The 23,039-nt window shown below is 40.5% G+C and overlaps 1 protein-coding gene across 16 annotated transcripts in view; it reads right to left on the bottom strand.

Annotated features, from left to right (window-relative positions):
- The window catches only part of mark2b (MAP/microtubule affinity-regulating kinase 2b), a 100,812-nt gene that overhangs the window by 57,860 nt on the left and 19,913 nt on the right, over window positions 1-23,039 (bottom strand). For all 16 annotated transcript variants that reach the window (XM_055228947.1, XM_055228941.1, XM_055228943.1 and 13 more), the window contains exons 2-6: window positions 13,725-13,889; window positions 3,932-3,985; window positions 2,148-2,196; window positions 1,555-1,620; window positions 595-665 (exon numbers count right to left, since the gene is read on the bottom strand). In XM_055228947.1, coding sequence (XP_055084922.1) covers window positions 595-665; window positions 1,555-1,620; window positions 2,148-2,196; window positions 3,932-3,985; window positions 13,725-13,889 — 405 coding nt within the window. The remainder of the gene's footprint in view (window positions 1-594; window positions 666-1,554; window positions 1,621-2,147; window positions 2,197-3,931; window positions 3,986-13,724; window positions 13,890-23,039) is intronic.

Raw genomic sequence — 23,039 nt, 5'->3', positions numbered from 1 at the left:
ATGGTGATAGGGTGATCAGACATTTGAGTATGAGACTGTGGACTGCCTCAGAGTGCAGCTGGGAACACACTGTGGCCTGCACAGTCACATGTGCTCAGCTTGTAGGGGTGGGCCAGATGCAAACAAATGTATATCATGATTTTCTTGAAGGCAGAGGTCACACTTCATGTAATCTTTATATTTCCTTCTTTATATTGCTTCTTCTGAATGTTCTCACTTCATTGTAATTGACTAAATCCTCCTGCCAGTCACTCAAAGCCTCGACAGGAGGAGTGGGTGGGAAAAAAGTGCTTGTGTTTGAGCATAGAGCTGCATTCAAGAGAAAATGATGTCAGTTTCCTTCAAAAAAATAAAATAAAATTCATATTGTCACAGGAATAATATCACGATTCCGTTTTTATCACGATATCGCCCAGCCCATCTGTGACCCATTTATTTAGTTGTATTCTAGTGTACTTAAACTGTAAGCACATAAGGATCTTTACCAGTAGACAGCACTATGTATCAGTGTATTGGTCTTTGTCCCAAACATATGCACTGGATGAGTATAGAGTATATATAACATGTTGTTGTGTGATCCATTGGTACTCCAACCTGTCTGAACTTAGCACGGGCCTCCTTCTCCTTCATGCGGCCGTGGGCCACCAGGTAATCGAACACCTCTCCTGAGGAGCACATAAAGGACATAGTGAGCTACTGAGGAAGGCCATTCTTCTGTCATGACAGGATCAGTTTTCACCATTTACAAACTCTACAGGAGAAGCAGTAACACAGAAAAACTCTCCACTACTGATTTAGTTTGAGGACTGTCAAAAGTATAACAAATCAGATGCTATTCCATACTAAAACTCGTACTGAAACTAATTACTCATTTAACTAGGTATCAATACTAAAAAAGTCAGAAATTAACCTTTCCTGAACAGCTTTAGAATCTAGATCTTGAGCTGAATCCTTACAAGTGTAAGACCACATGCACCACGGTTTGTGTTCAAATTATAGCCCCCTCAATTAAAATTTCAAACTCGATTATCGATACTAAGAAATAGATAATTCATCCTTCATTTAGACAATAGAATGTGATTTTCAACATTAAGTCATAAATCTAAGGCCACATAGTAATACAAAAGAAAATCCTATGTGATCCCTCAGTCAAGGTAGGTTCCATAATAGCATACTAGTCTATGTGGTCTTATACTTGTTCTGATACAGTTCAAGATCAGTCTAAAGCGATTCAGAAAAGGTACATTTCTGTCCTGTGAATGGGACTTTTTTGGAATCAAAAGAGTATCTTAGTTTCAATACTAGTTTTATTATTAATTAGGATCAGATTTTCAATAAGTTTTATAGTTTTAAATGAGACAACATAAAGTAGGGACAAAGACCCACTAAAGCCACAGCAAAAGTGCATGATGTAAAGACAGCAGTATGGTGTGATTAGTGGGTGGCTGGGGTGAGACCAGACAGACAGGTTAGTGCATTGTGCTGTAGGAACAAAAGGACTGGAACAGCTTGTACAGCCGGCCCAAGGGGGAGGGATTTGAGTGCGACACTCACCTCCACTGGCATACTCCATGACCAGGTACAGCGTCTTCTCTGTCTCGATTACCTCAAAGAGCTTGACTGTAGGAGAGCAGAACAAATATCAGTCCTACTATTACTACTACTACCACTAGCACTGCAGTTACTACTACTACAACCAGTACAGTAAACTATATAACAGCCGGTGCTACTATTACTACTACCACTGCCACTACTATTAGCACAACCACTGTTACTACCACTACTGCCACTACAGTTAATGCTGCTACTACCATTACTACTACAACTATCACTATTGTTAACACCACCATTACTACTACCACAACTACCACTACAGTTAACACTTTAACAGCCACTACTATTACTATCAATATTACTCCAGCAACCACTACCATTACAAGTACCACTGCTAATTCTATTACTACTACTACTACTACTGCTACTACAACTAACAGTACTGTTAACACCAACTACCCCTGCTACTACTATTGCAATTAATAGAGTTATTACTACCACTATAGTTACTACAACTATCATTGCTAAAACTATTATTACCACAGCAGTTACTACTACTAATACTGCTACCACAGTTCCAGCCAAGTACTCACCAATGTTGGGGTGGTTCAACATTTTCATGATCCTCACTTCCCGGAAGAGCTAGGGCAAAAACATTAGAATGTTACTAATATAGAGCAAAAGTGTTCCTTGATTCTATAGGATAGTCAGGACTTGACCTTAACACTACAAAACTAGCCAAATGCTATAGACTTTCATTTAGGCTCCTAACACATTCAGTCCCTCTAGTTACTTAGGCCAGTTGAATTTTATGCTAGGTACTCCAAACCCATATTCCATAATGTCAGGAATCAGGTCAATTATCCAGTCAGAAAGCAGAATGAGAATCACATGAAGGTCTCTCATTTGGGTTGCCAATTTCAGCGCTGAAATCCAGTTAGTTTGAGCCTAAAAGGACACTCTGATACGGATCGTCACTACCTAAACCTAAACCCCAGCACCTGCAGCCAATCATTAATTAGTGTTAGTGCAGCCTCTGCAGTTTTCACATGAGACATAGTCTCTCCCATATAACAGGAATGAGGAAAAACTTGTATGTCTTCTGTCTGCATGTTAAAGAGGGGATATTTTACTTCTATGTGGTATTAACTGCTAACACATAACATATTTAGATCACCATGTCATCTTTTATTGTTTTGAAAGTGCTATATTCATTGAAAACAACATATTACATATATTATATATTGCTTTATAAGTTTCACTTTCATTTCTAATGCTGAGTCTCCCCTCCCTTTGATCCCCATGCTAAGTCATTCTCCTTCAGAGCGCTATCATAACACAACCTGCGTGCATCTCGCTAATTAAATTACTGCACATCGCATTAGGTTTGTCAAGTTGCTGTGTACAGTTTTGTATCATGTTTTTGTATAATTATGGAGAATTGTCATGTGGGAGCACAGGTAACGTGGGCACAGAATCTTACAGCTGACCATAATGAGGTTTTGAATAGGGCTTAGTAGAGATAGCTAAAATATTCAAAGTTAAATAAAATCGATTTTACATAACACCCCCTCTTTAAGGCACTGGCAACCCAGATTCAGCTGTGATTGTAGTAGCTTTTTGAAAAAGCAAGAGTGCAGTCAACGTACAGTTTATTATTGACTTTTCAATCACAATTAGCAATATTATTGTTTATTGTCCCATCTCTATCTGAGACTAAACATAGAATATACAAATAACTACGCCAGGACCAAACCAGGACAAATGTGACTACTGCCTTACAGAATGGCCATGAGAGTCTTCAAAAGCAGAAACCTCCCTCCTTATGTGCACCCTGGTGAGTGACATGGCCTGTAGACTGTCAGAGGTGGGTCATGTGACGAGGCCAGGGGGCATGGCCTGCTATTCTGAGCTGTGGTGCTGTCCGTGCTGTGAGCGAGCGCCCCACCCAGTACCATCAAACACTCTAATTGCACCCTATTTCCCCGAATTAAAACTCACTGGGAGAGAGAAGCCACATAAAACACTACAAGGAACACAGGGACAGAAGAGGACAGAGGCAGAAGGGGACACGGATATAAAAAAGAGAAGAGAACAAAGAGAAAAGAGGACAGAGAGAAGGACAGAGACAGAAAGACAGATAGATAGATAGATAGATAGATAGATAGATAGAAAGAGAAGAGGACAGAGAGAAGAGAGAAAAGAGGACAGAGAGAAAAGAGAAGAGGACAGAGAGAAGAGAGAAAAGAGGACAGACACAGAAAGAAAGAGGGAAACAGGGACAGAAGAGGACTATAACAGGGAGGCTCTCTTTGGAGCAGGTCAAAAAGGCCCAATGGAAATGAGGCTAAAGTCTACAGGCTTTGACAAACTTTACCTTTTGCAGACTGGAGGAGTTGAGCTGCGTCTTATCTATAATCTTTACAGCCACCTACAACAATGACAAGCACAGTTATTACACAAGCCAAAGGTTCCATCATATACAACTCTCACAAATATATGGTGGGTTTCCATTCCAATCACTCCCATTAATTTCCTGGAGACTGATTCTAACCCTAGCCATAGTCACTACTTGCCTAAACTTAACCTTAACCTAAACCCTAATCTTAACCTATACCCTAACCTATCTGAACCCAGCTCTAAACTTGTTACCATGAAGAACCATGTTACTGAATAATGAAGGCACCTCATGGGCATCATGGGCACTTGATCTTTGTACATACAGATTTTAGTCTCCACACTGAGAGAAATATCCACCATACACATGCATGCTTACACACACACAGACACATAATAATAATAATAATAATAATAATAATAATAATAATAAAAATAATAATAAAAACTGCAAGCAGTGATAAAGGCCCTCGCCACCCTTGCGACCGCGGGATACACGCCACCGTGCAGATCCTGCCTTTCGTTCCCGCTTACATCGCCCCTCACCCCAAAATCAGCGACTGAGTAATACTACTCAATTAATTCCAATAAAACTATTTATGACATTGTCATACCTGCACGGTTGGAAATAGAGGTATGTCTTCATTGGCTTTTTTGTTCAGTATGATGAGAGGAATAAGTGTACCAAATTTCAATGGTCTATGACACAATAAATATTTTTCATCCTATTTAACCAAAACCCATGTATTTCAATGAGAAATGTCAGACGTTGCCATGGCAACACCTTTGAAAATAGAGGTATGGTGTCTTTGACTTTTTTGTTCAGTATTGGAATAGGGATGTCCATGCCAAATTTCAAATGTTTGTGACAAAGTAATTTTTTTACGTACCATTTAAAATTTAAAGGGGGCGCTGTGGAGCAATGTAATATTTGACATATGTAAATTGCATATCTATGCACTCAAATTAATATTTTAAACAAAACGTATATTAATGCCGGAAAATAGGACACTGCATGTTCAAGTTACGGACCATTTAGAATTTCAAAAAACTTCTTTTTTCTTTGAAGGCTGGCCACACCCACATTTTATAACTTAAAAAAATTCAGCAGAGTAGCCTATAATCCCAGATGGGTCTAGTTCATTTTCACCAATTTGCATGTTTCTTGAATGAAAATCCACGGCGCAAAAATTTCAAATGTGAGAGGTAAAATTTTGAAAAAATGGGGTTCCGCCCACAATGGCCGACTTCCTGTAGGGTTTAGGGTGGGGTCATAATATATTTTTTTACTTGTCTTGACATGTTCTATGTTTGTACCAAATTTCATTTGTCTACGATGAAAAAGGTCTCCCATTGCCATAATGTATTTTGATTTTTGAGGTGGCGCTATTGAGTCATTTTGATACGTTAATTTTTTTGAACATCAAAATACACAATTTTTCGCTAATCTTGAATTTTAGGCCATAGTTTGATGAGTGTAGAGCATCTATTTAGTCTACAACAAAGTCCAGTACTCTGAACCCCATTCATTTCAATGACACATTTATTATGTGTAACATAGTTGCAGACAGAGGTATGTTCTCATTGGCTTTTTTGTTCAGTTTGCCAAGCCAAATGTCCATGCCCAATTTCAAATGTTTACGTCAAAGTATTTTTTTTTGTCCAATGCAAAAGTTCAAGGGGGCACTGTGGAGCAAAAAAAATTCTGACATGTAAATTGTATATCATTTCCTGTAGATCAAGAAGCCGGGAAATAGGATACTGCATGTGTGAGTTATGCACATTTTAACACATCAAAATATTGCTTTTTTCTTTGAAGTCTGGCCACACCCACATTTTATGATGTAGAAAAATCCAAGACAGTTTCCTATAATCCCACATGGGTCTAGTTCATTTTCACCAATTTGCAATTTTTTGAATGAAAATCCACGGCGCAAAAAATCCAAATGTGAGAGGTAAAATTTAGAAAAAATGGGGTTCCGCCCACAATGGCCGACTTCCTGTAGGGTTTAGGGTGGGGTCATCATATAATTTTTTACTTGTCTTGACATGTTCTATCCATCCATCCATCCATCCATTTTCTTCCGCTTATCTGGGGCCGGGTCGCGGGGGCAGCAGTCTAAGCAGGGACTCCCAGACTTCCCTCACCCCGGACACGTCCTCCAGCTCCTCCGGTGGGACCCCAAGGCGTTCCCAGGCCAGCCGAGAGACATAGTCCCTCCAGCGTGTCCTGGGTCTTCCCCGGGGCCTCCTCCCGGTGGGACATGCCCAGAACACCTCCCTAGGGAGGCGTCCAGGAGGCATCCTGAGCAGATGCCCGAGCCACCTCAACTGGTTCCTCTCAACGTGTAGGAGCAGCGGCTCTACTCTGAGCTCCTCCCGTGTGACCGAGCTCCTCACCCTATCCCTAAGGGTGCGCCCGGCCACTCTGCGGAGGAAACCCATTTCAGCCGCTTGTATCCGCGACCTTGTCCTTTCGGTCATTACCCAGAGCTCATGACCATAGGTGAGGGTAGGAACGTAGATTGACCGGTAAATCGAGAGCTTCGCCTTTGGGCTCAGCTCCTTCTTCACCACAACGGACCGATACAGCGACCGCATCACTGCAGACGCTGCACCGATCCGGCTGTCAATCTCACGCTCCATCCTTCCCTCACTCGTGAACAAGACCCCGAGATACTTGAACTCCTCCACTTGGGGCAGAGACTCACCACCCACCCGGAGAGAGCAAACCACCTTTTTCCGGTCGAGAACCATGGCCTCGGATTTGGAAGAGCTGATTCTCATCCCAGCCACTTCACACTCGGCTGCAAACCGCCCCAGTGCCTGTTGCAGGTCCTGGCTCGAAGAAGCCATCAGGACAACATCATCTGCAAACAGCAGAGATGAAATCCTGTGGTTCCCAAACCAGACCCCCTCCGGTCCCTGGCTGCGCCTAGAAATTCTGTCCATAAATATAATGAACAGAACCGGTGACAAAGGGCAGCCCTGGCGGAGTCCAACATGCACCGGGAACAGGTCTGACTTACTGCCGGCAATGCAAACACAGCTCCTGCTCCGGTCATACAGGGACCGGACAGCCCTTAGCAAAGAGCCCCGGACCCCATACTCCCAGAGCACCCCCAAAGGACACCACGAGGGACACGGTCGAATGCCTTCTCCAGATCCACAAAACACATGTGGACTGGTTGGGCATACTCCCATGAGCCCTCGAGGACCCGATGGAGAGTATAGAGCTGGTCCAGTGTTCCACGACCAGGACGAAAACCACACTGCTCCCGTGAAGATGAGGCGCCCCAAACGTATCCAGGAACCTTGGCTGAATGACTTTACGCGCGCGGCTAGACGAGAAACTAGGAAAGCTGAGCGCAAATGGAAACGTGACAAGTTGGAAGTATCATTTCAGTTACTTAGAGACAGTTGGCGGTCTTATCAGAGAATACTGAAATCTGCTAAAACAACGTATTTCTCAGATATCATTGTGTCCAACTGTAATAACCCTCGTGTTTTGTTTAAAACGGTAAACTGTGTACTTAATGCTCCACAGCCAGTCTGTATTGAGCCCACTGTTGAAATGTGTGACAGTTTCCTTAATTTCTTTGTCTGTAAAGTTCAAAACACCAGAGCTCTTATTAGCCCTCCTCTGTATAATCCCCCTGCTCTTGCCATGCCTCCTGATGTTTTTGATCTCTTTGAATGTGTTACTTTGTCAACTTTAAGAGAAACTGTCGATAGCTTGAAGGCTTCTGGGTCCCCCCATGATCCAATTCCACCTCGATTGTTCAAAGAGGTTTTTCCTATTGTTTCTCAGAGTGTGCTCAATATAGTTAATTGTAGCCTATTCAAAGGGGCGGTACCTAGGAGTTTTAAGCTTGCTGTAGTGCAGCCTCTTCTTAAAAAACCTGGTCTTGATGCCGCTGACATGGGAAATTTCAGACCCATATCAGAGCTTCCTTTTATTTCGAAAATCTTAGAAAAGATTGTTTATTGTCAACTGAGGGATTATCTCGAGGGCCATGACATCCTCGAAGTGTTTCAGTCTGGCTTCAGATCAAGACACAGTACTGAGACTGCATTACTGAGGGTTTTTAATGACATTTTCGAGGCTACTGATTGTGGACATAGTGTCATTTTGGTACTTTTAGATCTGACTGCGGCGTTTGACACAGTGGACCACCAAATCCTCCTGTCACGACTACAGCATTCTGTTGGTATACAAGGGCATGCACTCGAATGGTTTAAGTCCTACCTAACAGATAGACAATTCTGTGTCCACATCGCATCCACTGAATCCTCTGCTGCTGCCCCTCTCACTTGTGGAGTACCCCAAGGCTCCATTCTTGGCCCACTTCTCTTTTCTTTGTATCTCCTCCCTCTCGGGTCAATTTTTCGCAAGCATGGCATTTCATTTCATTTTTATGCGGATGATGCACAAATTTACATGCCACTTAAGAAGGAAAATTCCTACAGTGCTAAAACTCTCAGAGACTGTGTTGAGGAAATCAAAAATTGGATGTCTTTAAACTTGTTTTTAAATGACAAAAAAACTGAAATTGTAATGTTTGGGCCTAGTGAAGCAAACACCTTAAATACTGATCTTGGAGCTCTTGCTCAACATGTGAAACCTGTGGTGACAAATCTAGGTGTGAGGCTGGATAATGATTTAAAACTTGATGTCCAGATAAGCGCTGTTGTCAAAACCAGCTTTTTTCAAATTCGTCAACTCGCAAAAGTTAAACCTGTCCTGTCACAGCATCATTTTGAAATTTTAATTCATGCTTTTATCACCAATCGTTTGGATTACTGTAATGCCCTATATACTGGTCTGAACCAAACTTCTCTGGCTCGTCTCCAACTTGTTCAAAATGCAGCTGCTCGCCTTTTAACTGGTACAAAAAAACGGGAACACATTACTCCTGTTTTGATGTCCCTACACTGGCTCCCTGTCTCTTATCGAATTGATTTTAAAATTCTTTTATTTGTCTTTAAATGCCTCCATGGCCTCGCTCCGCGATATCTGTCAGACCTGCTTCATCCCTATACTCCCGCTCGCTCACTCAGGTCTGCAGAACATTCACTCTTAGTGGTTCCAAAAATGAGGAGGAAACTTCGAGGGGACCGGGCCTTCTCTGTGGCTGGTCCCAAACTGTGGAACGCGTTGCCCCTGCACATTAGACAGGCTGAGTCACTCTCTACTTTTAAATCAGTTCTTAAAACGCACTTTTTCTCTTTAGCTTTTTATTGATATGTTGATTTTTATAGTGTACAGTCTGTAGTCATTTATTTGTATGTTTGTCATTTATCTGTGTTTTTAAAATGTCTCTTGTGTACTGCACTCTGGTCAACTCTGTTGTTTTTAAAGTGCATTAGAAATAAAGTTGGATTGGATTGGATTGGATTGCTCCTCCTGAATCCGAGGTTCGACTATCGGTTGGATTCTCCTCTCCAGTACCCTGGAATAGACCTTACTGGGAAGGCTGAGGAGTGTGATTCCCCTGTAATTGGAACACACCCTCCGGTCCCCCTTCTTATACAGAGGGACCACCACCCCGGTCTGCCATTCCACAGGTACTGTCCCCGACCACCACGCGATGTTGCAGAGACGTGTCAGCCAAGACAACCCCACAACATCCAGAGACCTGAGGTACTCAGGACGGATCTCGTCCACCCCCGGAGCCTTGCCACCGAGGAGCTTGCCAACCACCTCAGTGATTTCAGCCAGGGTGATGGATGAGTCCGCCTCTGAGAGGTAAAATTTTGGAAAAATGGGGTTCCGCCCACAATGGCCGACTTCCTGTAGGGTTTAGGGTGGGGTCATAATATAATTTTTTACTTGTCTTGACATGTTCTATGTTTGTACCAAATTTCATTTGTCTACGATGAAAAAGGTCTTTCATTGCCGCAATGTATTTCAAATTTTGAGGTATATAATAATAATAACGCATTTTCCACCCATTATTTTTCTCCTAAACCATAACAGCTTCCCATTGGCCCCATGAAAATCAAAGTTTGAGGTGGCGCTACTGAGTCGTCTTTCGTTATTTTTTCTCAGGATCTTTTGTGACAATTAGAGCTCGTCGAGTTCTAATTTTTGACACCACTCACTGCCATGTCGGGGCGTGTTTACTACTTGATTTTTGCCATTTTCCATGCTCCGGATGCGGTTTTAATGAGTCCCTCGCCGGGACGGAGTCCCAGACTCGGGCCTAATAATAATAATGGAAATTTTTTTTCCACCCATTATTTTTCTCCTAAACCATAACAGCTACAGTCATGTGACTTTCTCACATTGTGCCCCATCACAAATAAGGCCCCTGTGAATTTTTTCACACGTCCACGACAAATCATTTGTCTTCTATGAATTTTTGAAAATGAAATTTGAAGAGGGCGCTAGAGAGCCATTTTGTGAGAGAGTGCCTTGATTTGCATATCATTGCGTTCAGCTCACAAATGTGCATAAACGCTGTATTAGCGTTTTCCCAACAAAAAATGTGTGAAAGAGAAATATTTTTTTGAAATATTCCAAAAATTGCTATTTTGTTGAAAATTCACCCTGACCACACTAGAGGTAAGATCTTAAGCCCGAGCCCGAGCCTGACCCGACCCGAATTTCGAGCCGTGTCGGGCCTAAAATGTCAATCATTACGTTCGGGTCGGGTCGGGCTTCTCTCTACCTGACTTTTAAAAAATAAATATATGTTTATAAAATGTATACTAAAACAATGTGTGGATACTAAACTTAGGAATACTTGTTATAAAAAATAATAATTTGGATAAAACAGGAGAAGGCGCTGTAAGGTAATTGCTATTTAACTACTAAACAGGAGCTGCAGAGCCAGAGCATACTCTGCGCACGTGCAGAGCCAGAGCATACTCTGCGCACGTGCAGAGCCAGAGCATACTCTGCGCACTCTTCCCCTCCGCAAGTCCGCATCTATTTTGACCTGGTATCCCTGATATGGAGCAGCAAGAAGTAAAGGATAAACTAAAGACAGGGGAACTGAAAAGGCAAACACGCACCGGCAAGAGTGAGGTGTGGCTTCAAATTGATTGTAGAAAATCCTACAGAAACTTGCATTGGCTTCGCTGAATGTAGTAAATGTGGCGCTTTGCTTTCATACGAGAGCAAAAAGACTGGCACCTCGACGCTGAGCAGGCATTTAAACAGCTGTACTGTCAAAAGTGATGATCGTCAAACATCTATATTATCATTTGTCCCAAAGACCGCACCTCTTCGCACTAAGCAGGCCATCACAGACAAGTGCGTGGACTTTTGCTGTCAGGACCTTAGACCATTTTCAGTAGTTAGTGGCGAAGGTTTTTTATTAGTAGGCTTATTTTTACGCATGTTTAACTTTGTTTGGTTCTTTATTTTTTGTATTTATCCTCACAAATAAAATATGAAATTTCGGGTTTGCTTCGGGCTCGGGCCTGCAAATCAAGTTAATTGGTCGGGCACGGGCCTGGGTCGGGTCGGGCTGGATTTTTTAGGCCCGATCTTACCTCTACTTCGCACTAAGCAGGCCATCACAGACAAGTGCGTGGACTTTTGCTGTCAGGACCTTAGACCATTTTCAGTTGTTAGTGGCGAAGGTTTTTTATTAGTAGGCTTATTTTTACGCATGTTTAACTTTTTTGGTTCTTTATTTTTTTTATTTATCCTCACAAATAAAATATGAAATTTCGGGTTTGCTTTGGGCTCGGGCCTGCAAATCAAGTTAATTGGTCGGACTCGGGCTGGGTCGGGCTTTAATACCCGCGGGCCTGGGTCGGGTCGGGCTGGATTTTTTAGGCCCGATCTTACCTCTAGACCACACCCAAAGTCATAATCAAAATATAATTGATCATCTTTAATCACACATGGGTTTAGTGGGATTTGGCCAAATTTCAAGTGTTTGTGATGAAAACTGTGCGAGAAAATGTCCTAAATGCGAGGGTGTGCACTTTTGTAATTCACGGGTTTGATCCAATATGGCCGACTTCCTGTACATTTTAGGGCGGGGCCATAATATAATTTTTGTCATGTCCTGACATGTTCTATTTTTTGCTGTGAGTTTCAGATTTTTACGTTGACTTTTTTCCGAGTCGGGCTCCCATTGGCCCCATGAAAATCAAAGTTTGAGGTGGCGCTATCGAGTCATCTTTCGTTATTTTTTCTTGGGGTCTTTTGTGACAATTAGAGCTCATCGAGTTCTAATTTTTGACACCACTCACTGCCATGTCGGGGCGTGTTTACTACTTGATTTTTGCCATTTTCCATGCTCCGGATGCGGTTTTAATGAGTCCCTCGCCGGGACGGAGTCCCAGACTCGGGCCTAATAATAATAATGGAAATTTTTTTTCCACCCATTATTAGGCTCGGGCCTAATAATAATAATAATAATGGAGTAGGTGAGTGAGGATGGTATGCATAGTGGGTTGGAGCAGAGAGCATTCAGAGCTGGAGGAAGGTCACCATGGAACCAGAATGTAATAACCCCTTTCATTTGTCAAGGAAAAAATGTTCACATGCAAATCAACTACCACCCAGTACCAGTTTATACTACTGTTTCCCTTTTATTTAAAATGTAATAATAGCTTTGTGTGTATTGTACACCATTCAACCCCAATGAAATTGGAACGGTGCAATCGGAAATTATGTTTGCCATAAGTTTGGTCTGTGATTATTGATCAGTCACCGATCTAGTCTTTAATCAGTGACTGATTTGAGGAATACTAGCAAGTTCCCTGAAACCCTTTACAGACAGACCTACTCAGATGTGGAGCACTAGACGGTACACAGTGGCGCCTCTCTTTTCCCACCTGTCCCAGCCACTAGTGCTGAGTGTGTGTCGTGCATGTCATGCGTGTCGTGCGTGCTGTTCAGAGCAGGAGAAGCTGTGCTTAAATCTCCGGGCCTCACCACATGATTATTTTTTCACTTTTCCTTTGGTATGGCAGCTGTACCATGGCGGACAGAGAGAGGCTTCAGAGGGTGGTCAAGACAGCCCAAAAGATCATCGGCTGCCCTCTCCCCTCTCTGATGGATATTTACACCTCCCGCTGCATCAGCAGGGCCAAAAACATTAAGGACTGTTCCCACCCTGGCTTCGATTTGTTTCACCTGCTGCCCTCAGGAAGGCGCTACAGGGCCATTAAAGCAAGGACCACCAGACTCAAAAAAAGTTTTTTCCCCAAGTGCCATAACCCTGTTGAATTCACGTATGTACTGACCTCCGACTTGTGCAATATTTAACATAGTGCAATATTTTTAATGAGTGCAATAAGTTTGATTGGGTGCAATATTTAATATAGTGCAATATTTAATACAGTGTAATATTTAACACAGTGCAATAATATTTATCAGTGCAATAGCTAATATAGTGCAATATTTGTTCAGTGCAGTATGTGACTCTGCAGTATCTACCTGTAAATTTTGCTGAGAGTTGTAGTCTGGGGTGTTTTAAATGTTTTAAATGTCTTAATGTCTGGCACTAGCTATCTTAGTTATATTGTGTTGTAGTGTCCCATGTCTGTCTGTATTGGAGGGTGTGTTGTTTTTAATCTCGCTGTGCATGTGTATGGTGTTGTACATGTGTATAGTGACAATAAATGCATTCTATTCTATTCTATTCTAATAAAGGTGTGTGTTAGATCAAGCTGGCACGCACTGAAAATATAGTCTTGTTTATTGCCACAAGTGCAAAGAACTCTGATGATAGCATTGAGTTTCCTCCCACACTCCAGCCAAACCTAAAGGTCTACTATAGCACACTAAGTTGAAGTGTGTGTACCTCTTTGCCGGTGAGCACATGGCGGGCCAGCTTGACCTTGGCGAAGTTGCCTTTACCAATGGTCTTGAGCAAGCGGTAGTTGCCGATGTGCGGCTGGTCTCCCTCTGTGGCCACAGAGTTCCTACAGCGGGCCATGCTGGACCGGCTGGACGAAGACTTGGACTCCTGGACACACACAAACGCACAAGCATAGAGCACAGAGCAGGTCAGGGTAGGGCATATTTATCAGTTTTCCTGTTTAGAAGGAAGAAAAGTACAAAAATTTTGAACGTATCATCCTCGAGTGTCATCAATTCCATCCAAAATGCAGGGACCATTTATGCACAAGAAATGCAACAAAATAAGTGTCATTTATTTTTTATTAGTTTGGCCCTTGTTAACATTATGGTTATCAGGCAACAGTCTATGTATGTCACATCTGCTGACCAAATAGGTACGACTATACACACATACAACTTTGCAAAAACTAGATAACTTTGACATTATTTTAGTAAACTCTTAAATATCTTGGATTATTGAGATAATTTTGAAAGCTTGGTGTTAAAAGTGCTAAAAGGAAAAGAGGTAAGTGCACACAAGGGCTGTAGTATACTAAAATTCTTGATAGACTAAAGACATGTCCTGCCGATTGATTACTCAACTAAAAAGGGGGAGTGGCAAAACTTTTACCTCCCTCTATGTATCTGATCCAAAATGCACTCACAAGACTACACCTGCATGGGGGTTCATGCAAAACCTATTTAAATATGTCTTTATATATATTTTATACAGAAAAAGTAAAGATACATATGTCATAAAGACATTCAACAACTCATACAAACTTTGGTCGACTGAGACACCATCAACTGATTAGTTGACAAAGCGCCAAAAGCCCTAGTGCAAACATCAGTAGCACTCCCATCACCCGGATGCCTCTGACCCAGTCCCCCAAGCCCATCCCCTAACCTTTTCCCCCTCTGCTGTGTCGTGCATGAAGGAGGGCTTGTGGTATAATTATAGAGGTGTGGGACAATAAGTGACATCAATGTTGTCTTCTCACATTACTCTGTGCTAGTCTGACACAGGCCTAGAGCACGCTTTAACACAGCTCCACTCTGTTCACCTTGAGCATGGAAATCATATCACCTACAAATGTGGACTTAAGGCTGTAGAATGTTGTTCTAGAATAAAATGCCTAAGAAATTAAAATCACAATGTTCTTGGAGCCAAATAATGATCTCTTCATAGTGTCTTTAAGAGGTACAAAAGTTCTGACAATCTCACTGCGCCAGGAATATTCAGCAGTATGGTTTAATGGTCCTATATTACACACTTATGTGATCTTTATGTCATGTTATATTGTTTTAACCACTTAGCGTTCCGACGGCCCGCCCGTGGGCCGTCGCCTTTACGTTACAACTTTACAGCAATGTACGTGTATTTCTGCGTCACCCACACAAACAATCTACATATCAAATGAAAGCTACGGCATTCATCTTTCTGAATATGTAAACCACTTACACCTCTAATCAGCACAGTGCTGACAGGAAAGCCGTTTTTACAGAGAAGTCAGAAATGTGGATTTGCACTTCACTTACCATTGAGCGCTCTGGTTCTGTCAAACATCAACATATTCACAGAAAGTTGGTCTCATTTGTTCCGTAAAGGTCCAGAGAATATAATCCAGTCAAGAAATTATGTCCACAAAAGAAGTTAGAGCCTCCATGTCCAATCTGCTGCAGGAAAGTGAAATCTTTTTCCATCACTTCTCTGCATTTCTTTTGTCAGTTTCAGGTATAATAAACTTCTAACAGCACCAACTTTATTCCTCAGCGCAAAACAAACTTGTTAGCTTGTGATTAACACCAAAGTTGGCCAATAAGGTGGGGGCTGTGGGTTACTGGAGCCGCGGACAGTGAATGAGTGCTACAGATGACTGAAAGAGTACGCCCCACTCCCCCCCTTGTAGAATCAAGCTGTTACATTACACACGTTTAGTGATGTTTTCCTCTTAAAGCCCATGAACTGCGGAACACGCTGATGCGTGACATGCAGTGGTTTACTGTAAACAGACGGAGTTTGCTGCGCGCATAAAAAGCCGAGGCTGGATATAAAGATCCGCACATAAAATTACGCACACGTGTTGCGTAATTTTACGCAGCAGTTTTGCGTTTTAAACATGACAAAACGGACAAAACAAAGGAAGTGTGTGACCGAGGACACTGTGGATGTTTGTACAAGTTAAACTAGAGGCATCTCGGACCCGGAGCGGTTCGTGGAACCGAGTGAAGATCTCATGGTGGACTCAGGAGTAGAGGACCTTATGTTTTGATGGACTGGATGCTGTTCCTGACCGGTAAGTGTGGTTTATTCTGCTATTCACTTAATTGTGGGTGAAATGTGTATCATGTGTAATCATTAGCATTTGCTAATGCCAATTTGCACCTCCCGACCACCACCAATCATCACGCACACACTTGGGTGAAGTGTCTTGCCTAAGGACACAATGACAGAACTAAGGACACAATGACAGAAATTGGTCCAAGTGGGACTTGATCCTCCAACCTTCAGGTTGCGTGACCAAAGCTGAGCCACTGTTGCAGAATGACTGTCTCACTGTACAATCATGTACAGTGTGTTCTCAGTTTCCAGTGTGTGTTTGTTTACATTTTGAAGTGTGTGTGTGTTTGTTGATTGTTTGCAATGTGTGGTTTGTAAATATACATTTATTTTGACCCATAGCACTTGTTTTGACTGTATTTTATAAACAAATATACATTTTATATTGTGTTTTGATATGATATATAAATGTACAGTAATAGAGCAGCTGGGTGTGCAGATACAGATTCCTCTCAGTGTGAGTTTTCAGTAGAGCCCTCACTGATGTCTGTGGGTTGAAACATTCAAAAGTTATTGCACTTTTTCCAAAAGTTCTCCAAATGTCTTCATTTGGATAGGTTTGGAGAGGCCTGGACTTAATCATGATAAAATGATTGTAAACCTCTCATTTTTATAGGTATTGACCTCAAATTTGAAATGTAAGTGGTCAACAGTCTTGTCAGTTGAGGTATGGTGTATTTTTGTCCCCAGCTACCTACTGCAGCTTTCTACACCTTCATTTTCACAATTTTTTTTTGGCGAGGATGAGAAAAAAATTTTTTTATGTGTGTTCCAAAGTGTATAAATGCTCAGCAGACAAACTTACAGTGATTCTGACGCCTGTGGGTAAAACTATAGGGTGTTACCTTTACAAAGACCCCAAACTAGTGCATTTACTACTGAGGGTTCAATAATGGTGATTATTTTAATTTGGAGAGGTCAGAACAAAGGCAATTTCACCAAAATCACCCGGAATGCTAAGGGGTTAATGAGGAAACAAAACATAGATCAGAAAATAGAATAATATGAGCCCTTTAACCCTTACGTGTTCCTCACAATAGAATTACGTTGAATTTCCTCTGGGGTCAATTTGACCCCTATTTGTTTCTCTTATAACTCAGTCATAAAAGATATTTATGTAATTTGCAGTCTATTTTTAGCCTGACTTCAGACTAATGTACTGTTACCATATTTATTTTTTGATATTTTGACCAGTAGGCTGCATTTTTAACCTCAAAATGTCCTGTAACTATTAATTTCCCATACTGTACTGAGCAAACACTAATGCAATTTTAAATAGCTTTTTTTACTGTTTAAATTACATGACTCTACTGAAATGAAAAATATTTGGTGAATTACAAGGTGGGAGTGGTCTAAATTTAGTGTGGGTGCTATTTTTGAAAAATGTGAGATTAGATCTCATAGGGCCTCATTTACATTAATATTTACTTGATTTTGGATTTATCATTTATTATTTTTCATAGTTTTAAGGCTCCCAAATGCTCCAACAAAACAGTGTATACGTATAGCCAAATTATGTTTTTTCCTCATAAATCCACATTTATTTTTGGAAAAAAGACGCTTTTTGATTATAATCATTTCGTCCAAATCCATTCATCCAAAGCAGTGTTTAGCATCAGATTTCACCATCTTTGATGAAACCTCTGCAAGTCAACAGCAGAAGACCAGCTCATGTTTGGGGCCATGTATGTCTACGGACAAGAGATTCTGTAGAATGGCTGATTTCCTACTTTACCTGTAACATACATATACGCCAGTCAAAAGTTTGGAGATGCATAAAGAAGACATAAAATATACGATGCAAGATATATAGAATCATGCAGCAAAGAAAAATGTAAAATAATTCAAAAAACTCAATTGTTAGGGTCAAGAAATGCCAAGACTGCAATGCAGTGATCAAAGCAAAGGATGGCCATTTTAAAAAATGTATCGAGTTATTTTGGCTTTATTTTTTGTTGGCTACATTCCATATGTGTCATTCATAGTTTTGATGCCTTCAGTGAGAATCTACAGTGTACGACCAGAAGAATCACTGTGCCAAATTTCACACTCCTCACTGAAATGAATAAGTTGTCAGACTTTGAAATGTACGAAAATTTTGAAATTTTCCCATTAGGATAACATGGGCTCTTTCGCTCATCGCCATGACAACCAAGTGAAAAATATGACATGGGTCCCATTGACTTGATCAGGATGACATGAAGAGTCATGGTGCCAAATTTCACATTATTCCATGAAACTAATATTGTTCCCATGAATGGGAAAAATTGGGAGGTTTCACATTAGGATAACATTGGCAGTTTGGCGCATCGCCATGGCAACATGGTGAAAAAACCCCACATATGTCTGATTGACTATTGATTGGGATGATCCAATGTAATTTTGTGTCAAATTTGGTACCATTTAGGAAGACAAAATTTTCCGCCCTCCATACAAATATATTAGATTCTCTGTAGGGGGCGCTATGGCGCCAATTTAGTTTCTTTCATAATGAGCAGGTTTAGGCCCGAAAGTTTTACAACTGATTCGGATTTGAGCCAAATCGGACTTTGAATGCGCAAACGGGAGCAAATTTTGACAATTTTGGAGACATGAGCGCTTGGCGCTGCCTTTATCAACACTGACGCTGACATGCTAGTAAGAACAAATATGCATATCCCATGCCTACGGCATGGGTTGCTAGGATACAGGAGACAGGGCAGTCTGCAACGTCCTGTATGGGCTTGGGCCTAAAAACACGTCCACTTCCAGATTGGTAGTGTATATATTAACTTGATCACAATATGACCACAGTAGCATATTGTCAAAGGAATTGCATCACGGTATAAACACCCAGACGTGTACACAATAATGTCATTTTTCAGTACAGAATGAATGTATCTTCTTTCCATCGGCTCACCATACTACTTCTGAACACGATCAAGTATCACATGTATCATATTAATACCTGCTCACATCTAGTTTTGGTTGTTTTAGTGTTGAGTTTTTGACCACCCAATCCTTGATTTGCAATGACATTATGCTGGTTGTATGTAAAATAAAGATAAAGTCTGGATAGTTATGATTATATGCATTTTTACAATACATAGGACACGAGTCAAATGGTTAACAGGACAGGACAGGTTTAGAGGGTATGGACAGCCCAGTAAACAGCCCATCTGTGTTAATACAATAAAATGACAGTCACACCGCTCCTCAGCCAACATTGACCCACAGAGCACTGCTCTGACTCATTGCCAATGCCAGGAAAACCAGACAACTGGCCAGTTAAATTTAAACTGATTTATCCAAATACATGCGAACAAGGGGCATTCAGGGGTGTCTAGCAGTTTAGAGTTGGTGCAAAAACATAGCTATGATTTCCAATAGAAATGGCTAACATACAGATACAGATAAGCAACAACTCACTTCGAGCCTTTGATCATTTTGAAATGTTAAAAAATGTGTTGTTCAAAAGTTGCTCTTCACAGCACAAATGCACACATTAAAGCTGTGGTAGCTTTTACTTTCACTTTAACATAGCGGACAAAACAAATAAACCATACACGGTAGCCGGTGATGGAGGGGCCGCAGGTTGTGTCATCGCTGCTAATCTGTGTGTTTCAACACATGGGTCAAAGCCTTTTAAGATGAAAAAAAATGTCTAGTTATGATTTTATTAATAGAAAATTTTAAATTAATGAAACTGCTTGGGACACAAATTTATTCAAAAATTGAAATTTGGGGCTTTTTTACCATGTTATAACATTGTTCCCTCATTAAAAACATGCCTGAAGAGGTTCTAGATGTCAACCAGGCACGTTTAAGCAATTTAACACCCTATTTTAACCCTCCTTCCGGTTAGCAGTACAGTCTTGTTCAAGACTCAGCCCACAAGCCTGCATCCTGGTCCTGGTTGGACATATAACTTGATGTAATATGACTATTTATTGGTCGTAGTTGGCCCAGAAAAACTCATAGTGTTATATAAAGCTGTCCTGTACTTACTTGAGGGATAAATAACAGCTACATAACACATTTTGATCAGTTTTGTCTTATCTTATTTGTTCTAAGGAAATAAGTCAAGTTTTTAGTTGCTGCTCTGGTATCGGTTGGGTATCAGCAGATACTTAAATCCACATCAGAAGGGACGATAAACAATAATATTGTATCTAAGTATTTAAACTGAAAAAGCTGGATTGGTGCATCCCTACATGCAAATGCAGTGAGTGTGATGCGACTGGATCTGACTGCAGAGGAAACGGTCCATTTAATATAAGTGTTAATGTTATGACAGACCGTCTAAGCCAGTGGTTCTTAACCTGGGTTCGATCGAACCCTAGGGGTTCGGTGAGTCAGTCTCAGGGGTTCGGTGGAGGTCAAGACATGCACCCGACTCATATGATTAACAGACTGCGAGCGTCTCCAGAGGTTGGCCCAATTCAACAAATACACCCTTTGATGTGTCTATCGAAGTACCCGCCTGACTTAAATGATCCGTTTGAACGACATAAAAACATAAAATGACATAAAAATGAAGAAAAGGAACAGACTTTGCTGTGAAAATGACATGAGAGTGGCACTTGCCAAGGTGAAGCCATGCATTTCTGAACTGGTCTCTCAAAGTCAACAGCAGAAGTTACACTAATTTGCAGTAAATATTCATTATTATTCTAGCGTGATGGAAATTAGGCGATGGGTGTGTGTTAAAATGTTAAAAATAATAACTAGCATAAATAAAATAAGTTCATTATTGAAATACATAAAGTTAAAAATTAAAATCATTTCAGTGTGGTAGTATTAAAAAAGGTCATGTCTTTGTTAAAAGGTATGTATGTAATTTGTTGTGAGTTCATGCATTGTATTGGTTTTATTCTTTGAACACAGTGATGTTAATGCACGGTTCATTTTGTGCACCAGTAAAATATACATATGTTTTTCAATAAACAAGGGTTCGGTGAAACTGGTGGGATTCAGTACCTCCAACAAGGTTAAGAACCACTGGTCTAAGCACAAGAGTGTCATATGACCCTGCACGCTCTTAACACTGTGCTGCACACACTCACTGCACTGTTATCAGGTCCTATGGTGGTGGTAGCAACGGTGGGGGGTATTAGAGCACAGGCCTGAGAGTGTAGAACCAAGGGCAAACTCACACAGACACAACTCTTATGCACTATAAACCTGTGAATAGAGATAGGACGACACTGAAATTTGGTGTCACAATAATCATAATTGTGAATAACAATTATATCACAATAATAATTGTTGTTGACAGTTTAAAAATGTTCTTGACAGTTTAAAAATGTTCTATGATGATTTGAATAATTACAATTTTAATATTATGAATAGGTTCCATGTTTAAACAACTGTTAAAGTATTGTACTTTGTTATAAGTGAAAACAACAGTGATCTCGTGGAGATCATCAGAGAAGTAGTTTTTTTCTGCACATTCTGGTGACACAATGGTGGTTATCTTTGTTAGCGACTATCACGATTACATAAAAAGTGCCACAAACGATTGTCAACCTTTTTAATCACGAAAACGATATTGTTTATCGTCCCTACCTGTGAACAGTGTTTCAGAAGAAATAATGGGAATATTATTAAAGGAATTGTGTAATGGGGCTGAACAATTTGTGAAAAAATATCTAATTGCATGTTTTCTGACAAGCTTTGCGATTAGATTTGTGATGTTTTAATAATAGGATTTTGTTCAAAGTTCACATTTTTAACACGTCCAGAAGAATTGACAAAAAAACTGACAAACTAATACAAGAATCACATTTCAGAAATATGTTTGTACAGATTATACAGAATAAAACCAGAGATTTTGGATTTCAAAAATTGTAGCCATTGCAATTTGCATCCATTCAAATTGTGATTTCGATAGTTAACAATTAATTGGGTCACTTCTGTGTAAGATTTAGATTTTAAATGTCATAGCCTTGTCCTGTGCTCAAATCAAATATAGCTTTTACTAACAACAATTGTAATGTGGATTTATTCTTACAAAAACATTGGCAGGGCTTCAGACTAACAATTTGAGTTGGGTGCAGCGGTGTGACAACAATTTTCATATGGGCGCACCGATGCGCCTACAATTTTCATTTGGGTGCATCAAAATCCGACACTTAAGCCCCTGTAATATTTTGTACATAAATTGCCTCAACAATAAGGGCTGAATAAATTCCTCAGATATTCATAGTTAAATTCATAGTCTATACTACACAATTATTAGAGAAAAAAGAAATAAAGAGAAACAATATTTCAATAGTTTTATCTATTCAAAGTTGCTTATTTGATCAAATAACATTCAGAATTAACTTTTTCCTCAAACAGAATTAGTATTCTATTTGAGTGAGGTGTCTGTGCTTTTAAGGATCTTTACAGTTCACAACAGTACATGGAGAGTTGATCAATAGTCAATAGTTGCTCTTTTACTGTATTTTCGTTTTTACTTAGTGCATTGGCAGCCTCATTTACATAATTAAACACAGTGTGGAGGATTTGCAGGTTTGACACTGCTCTTTAAACTGTCAATACACTATCTCATTCACAAATAGATGAAAAAAGCTAACTCATGAGCTCTGTGGTGCATTTAGCTCTGTGCACCAGAGTGCAACCTGAGATCATGTTTCAGCATATCAAACTGGTTTAGCGGTCTATGCAGAGATGAGGGGAGACCAAAACAGATTTTTTTATTGCTTGCCTATTCAAACAATAATTTAAATGTGTTTTCTATTGTTTAATCCATGTTTATAATGGGGGCAGCCACATGAAAGGGGATGTGATGAGGATCTGTCACGTGCACCGGTGCACCCAAGGTAAATTTTTTGTCAATGGAGAGGATAAATCAGTCACTATTCACACAATAAACTACAAGAGTAATCTTGTCAAAATACTAAAATTTCAAACTCAATTTCGATATTAAGGGACAGACTTGATGCTCAATAC

The sequence above is a fragment of the Periophthalmus magnuspinnatus genome, chromosome 18 (genome assembly GCF_009829125.3).
Source record: "Periophthalmus magnuspinnatus isolate fPerMag1 chromosome 18, fPerMag1.2.pri, whole genome shotgun sequence".
NCBI classification, from domain to species: domain Eukaryota; kingdom Metazoa; phylum Chordata; class Actinopteri; order Gobiiformes; family Gobiidae; genus Periophthalmus; species Periophthalmus magnuspinnatus.
This window is presented reverse-complemented; position numbering and strand designations above follow the sequence as displayed.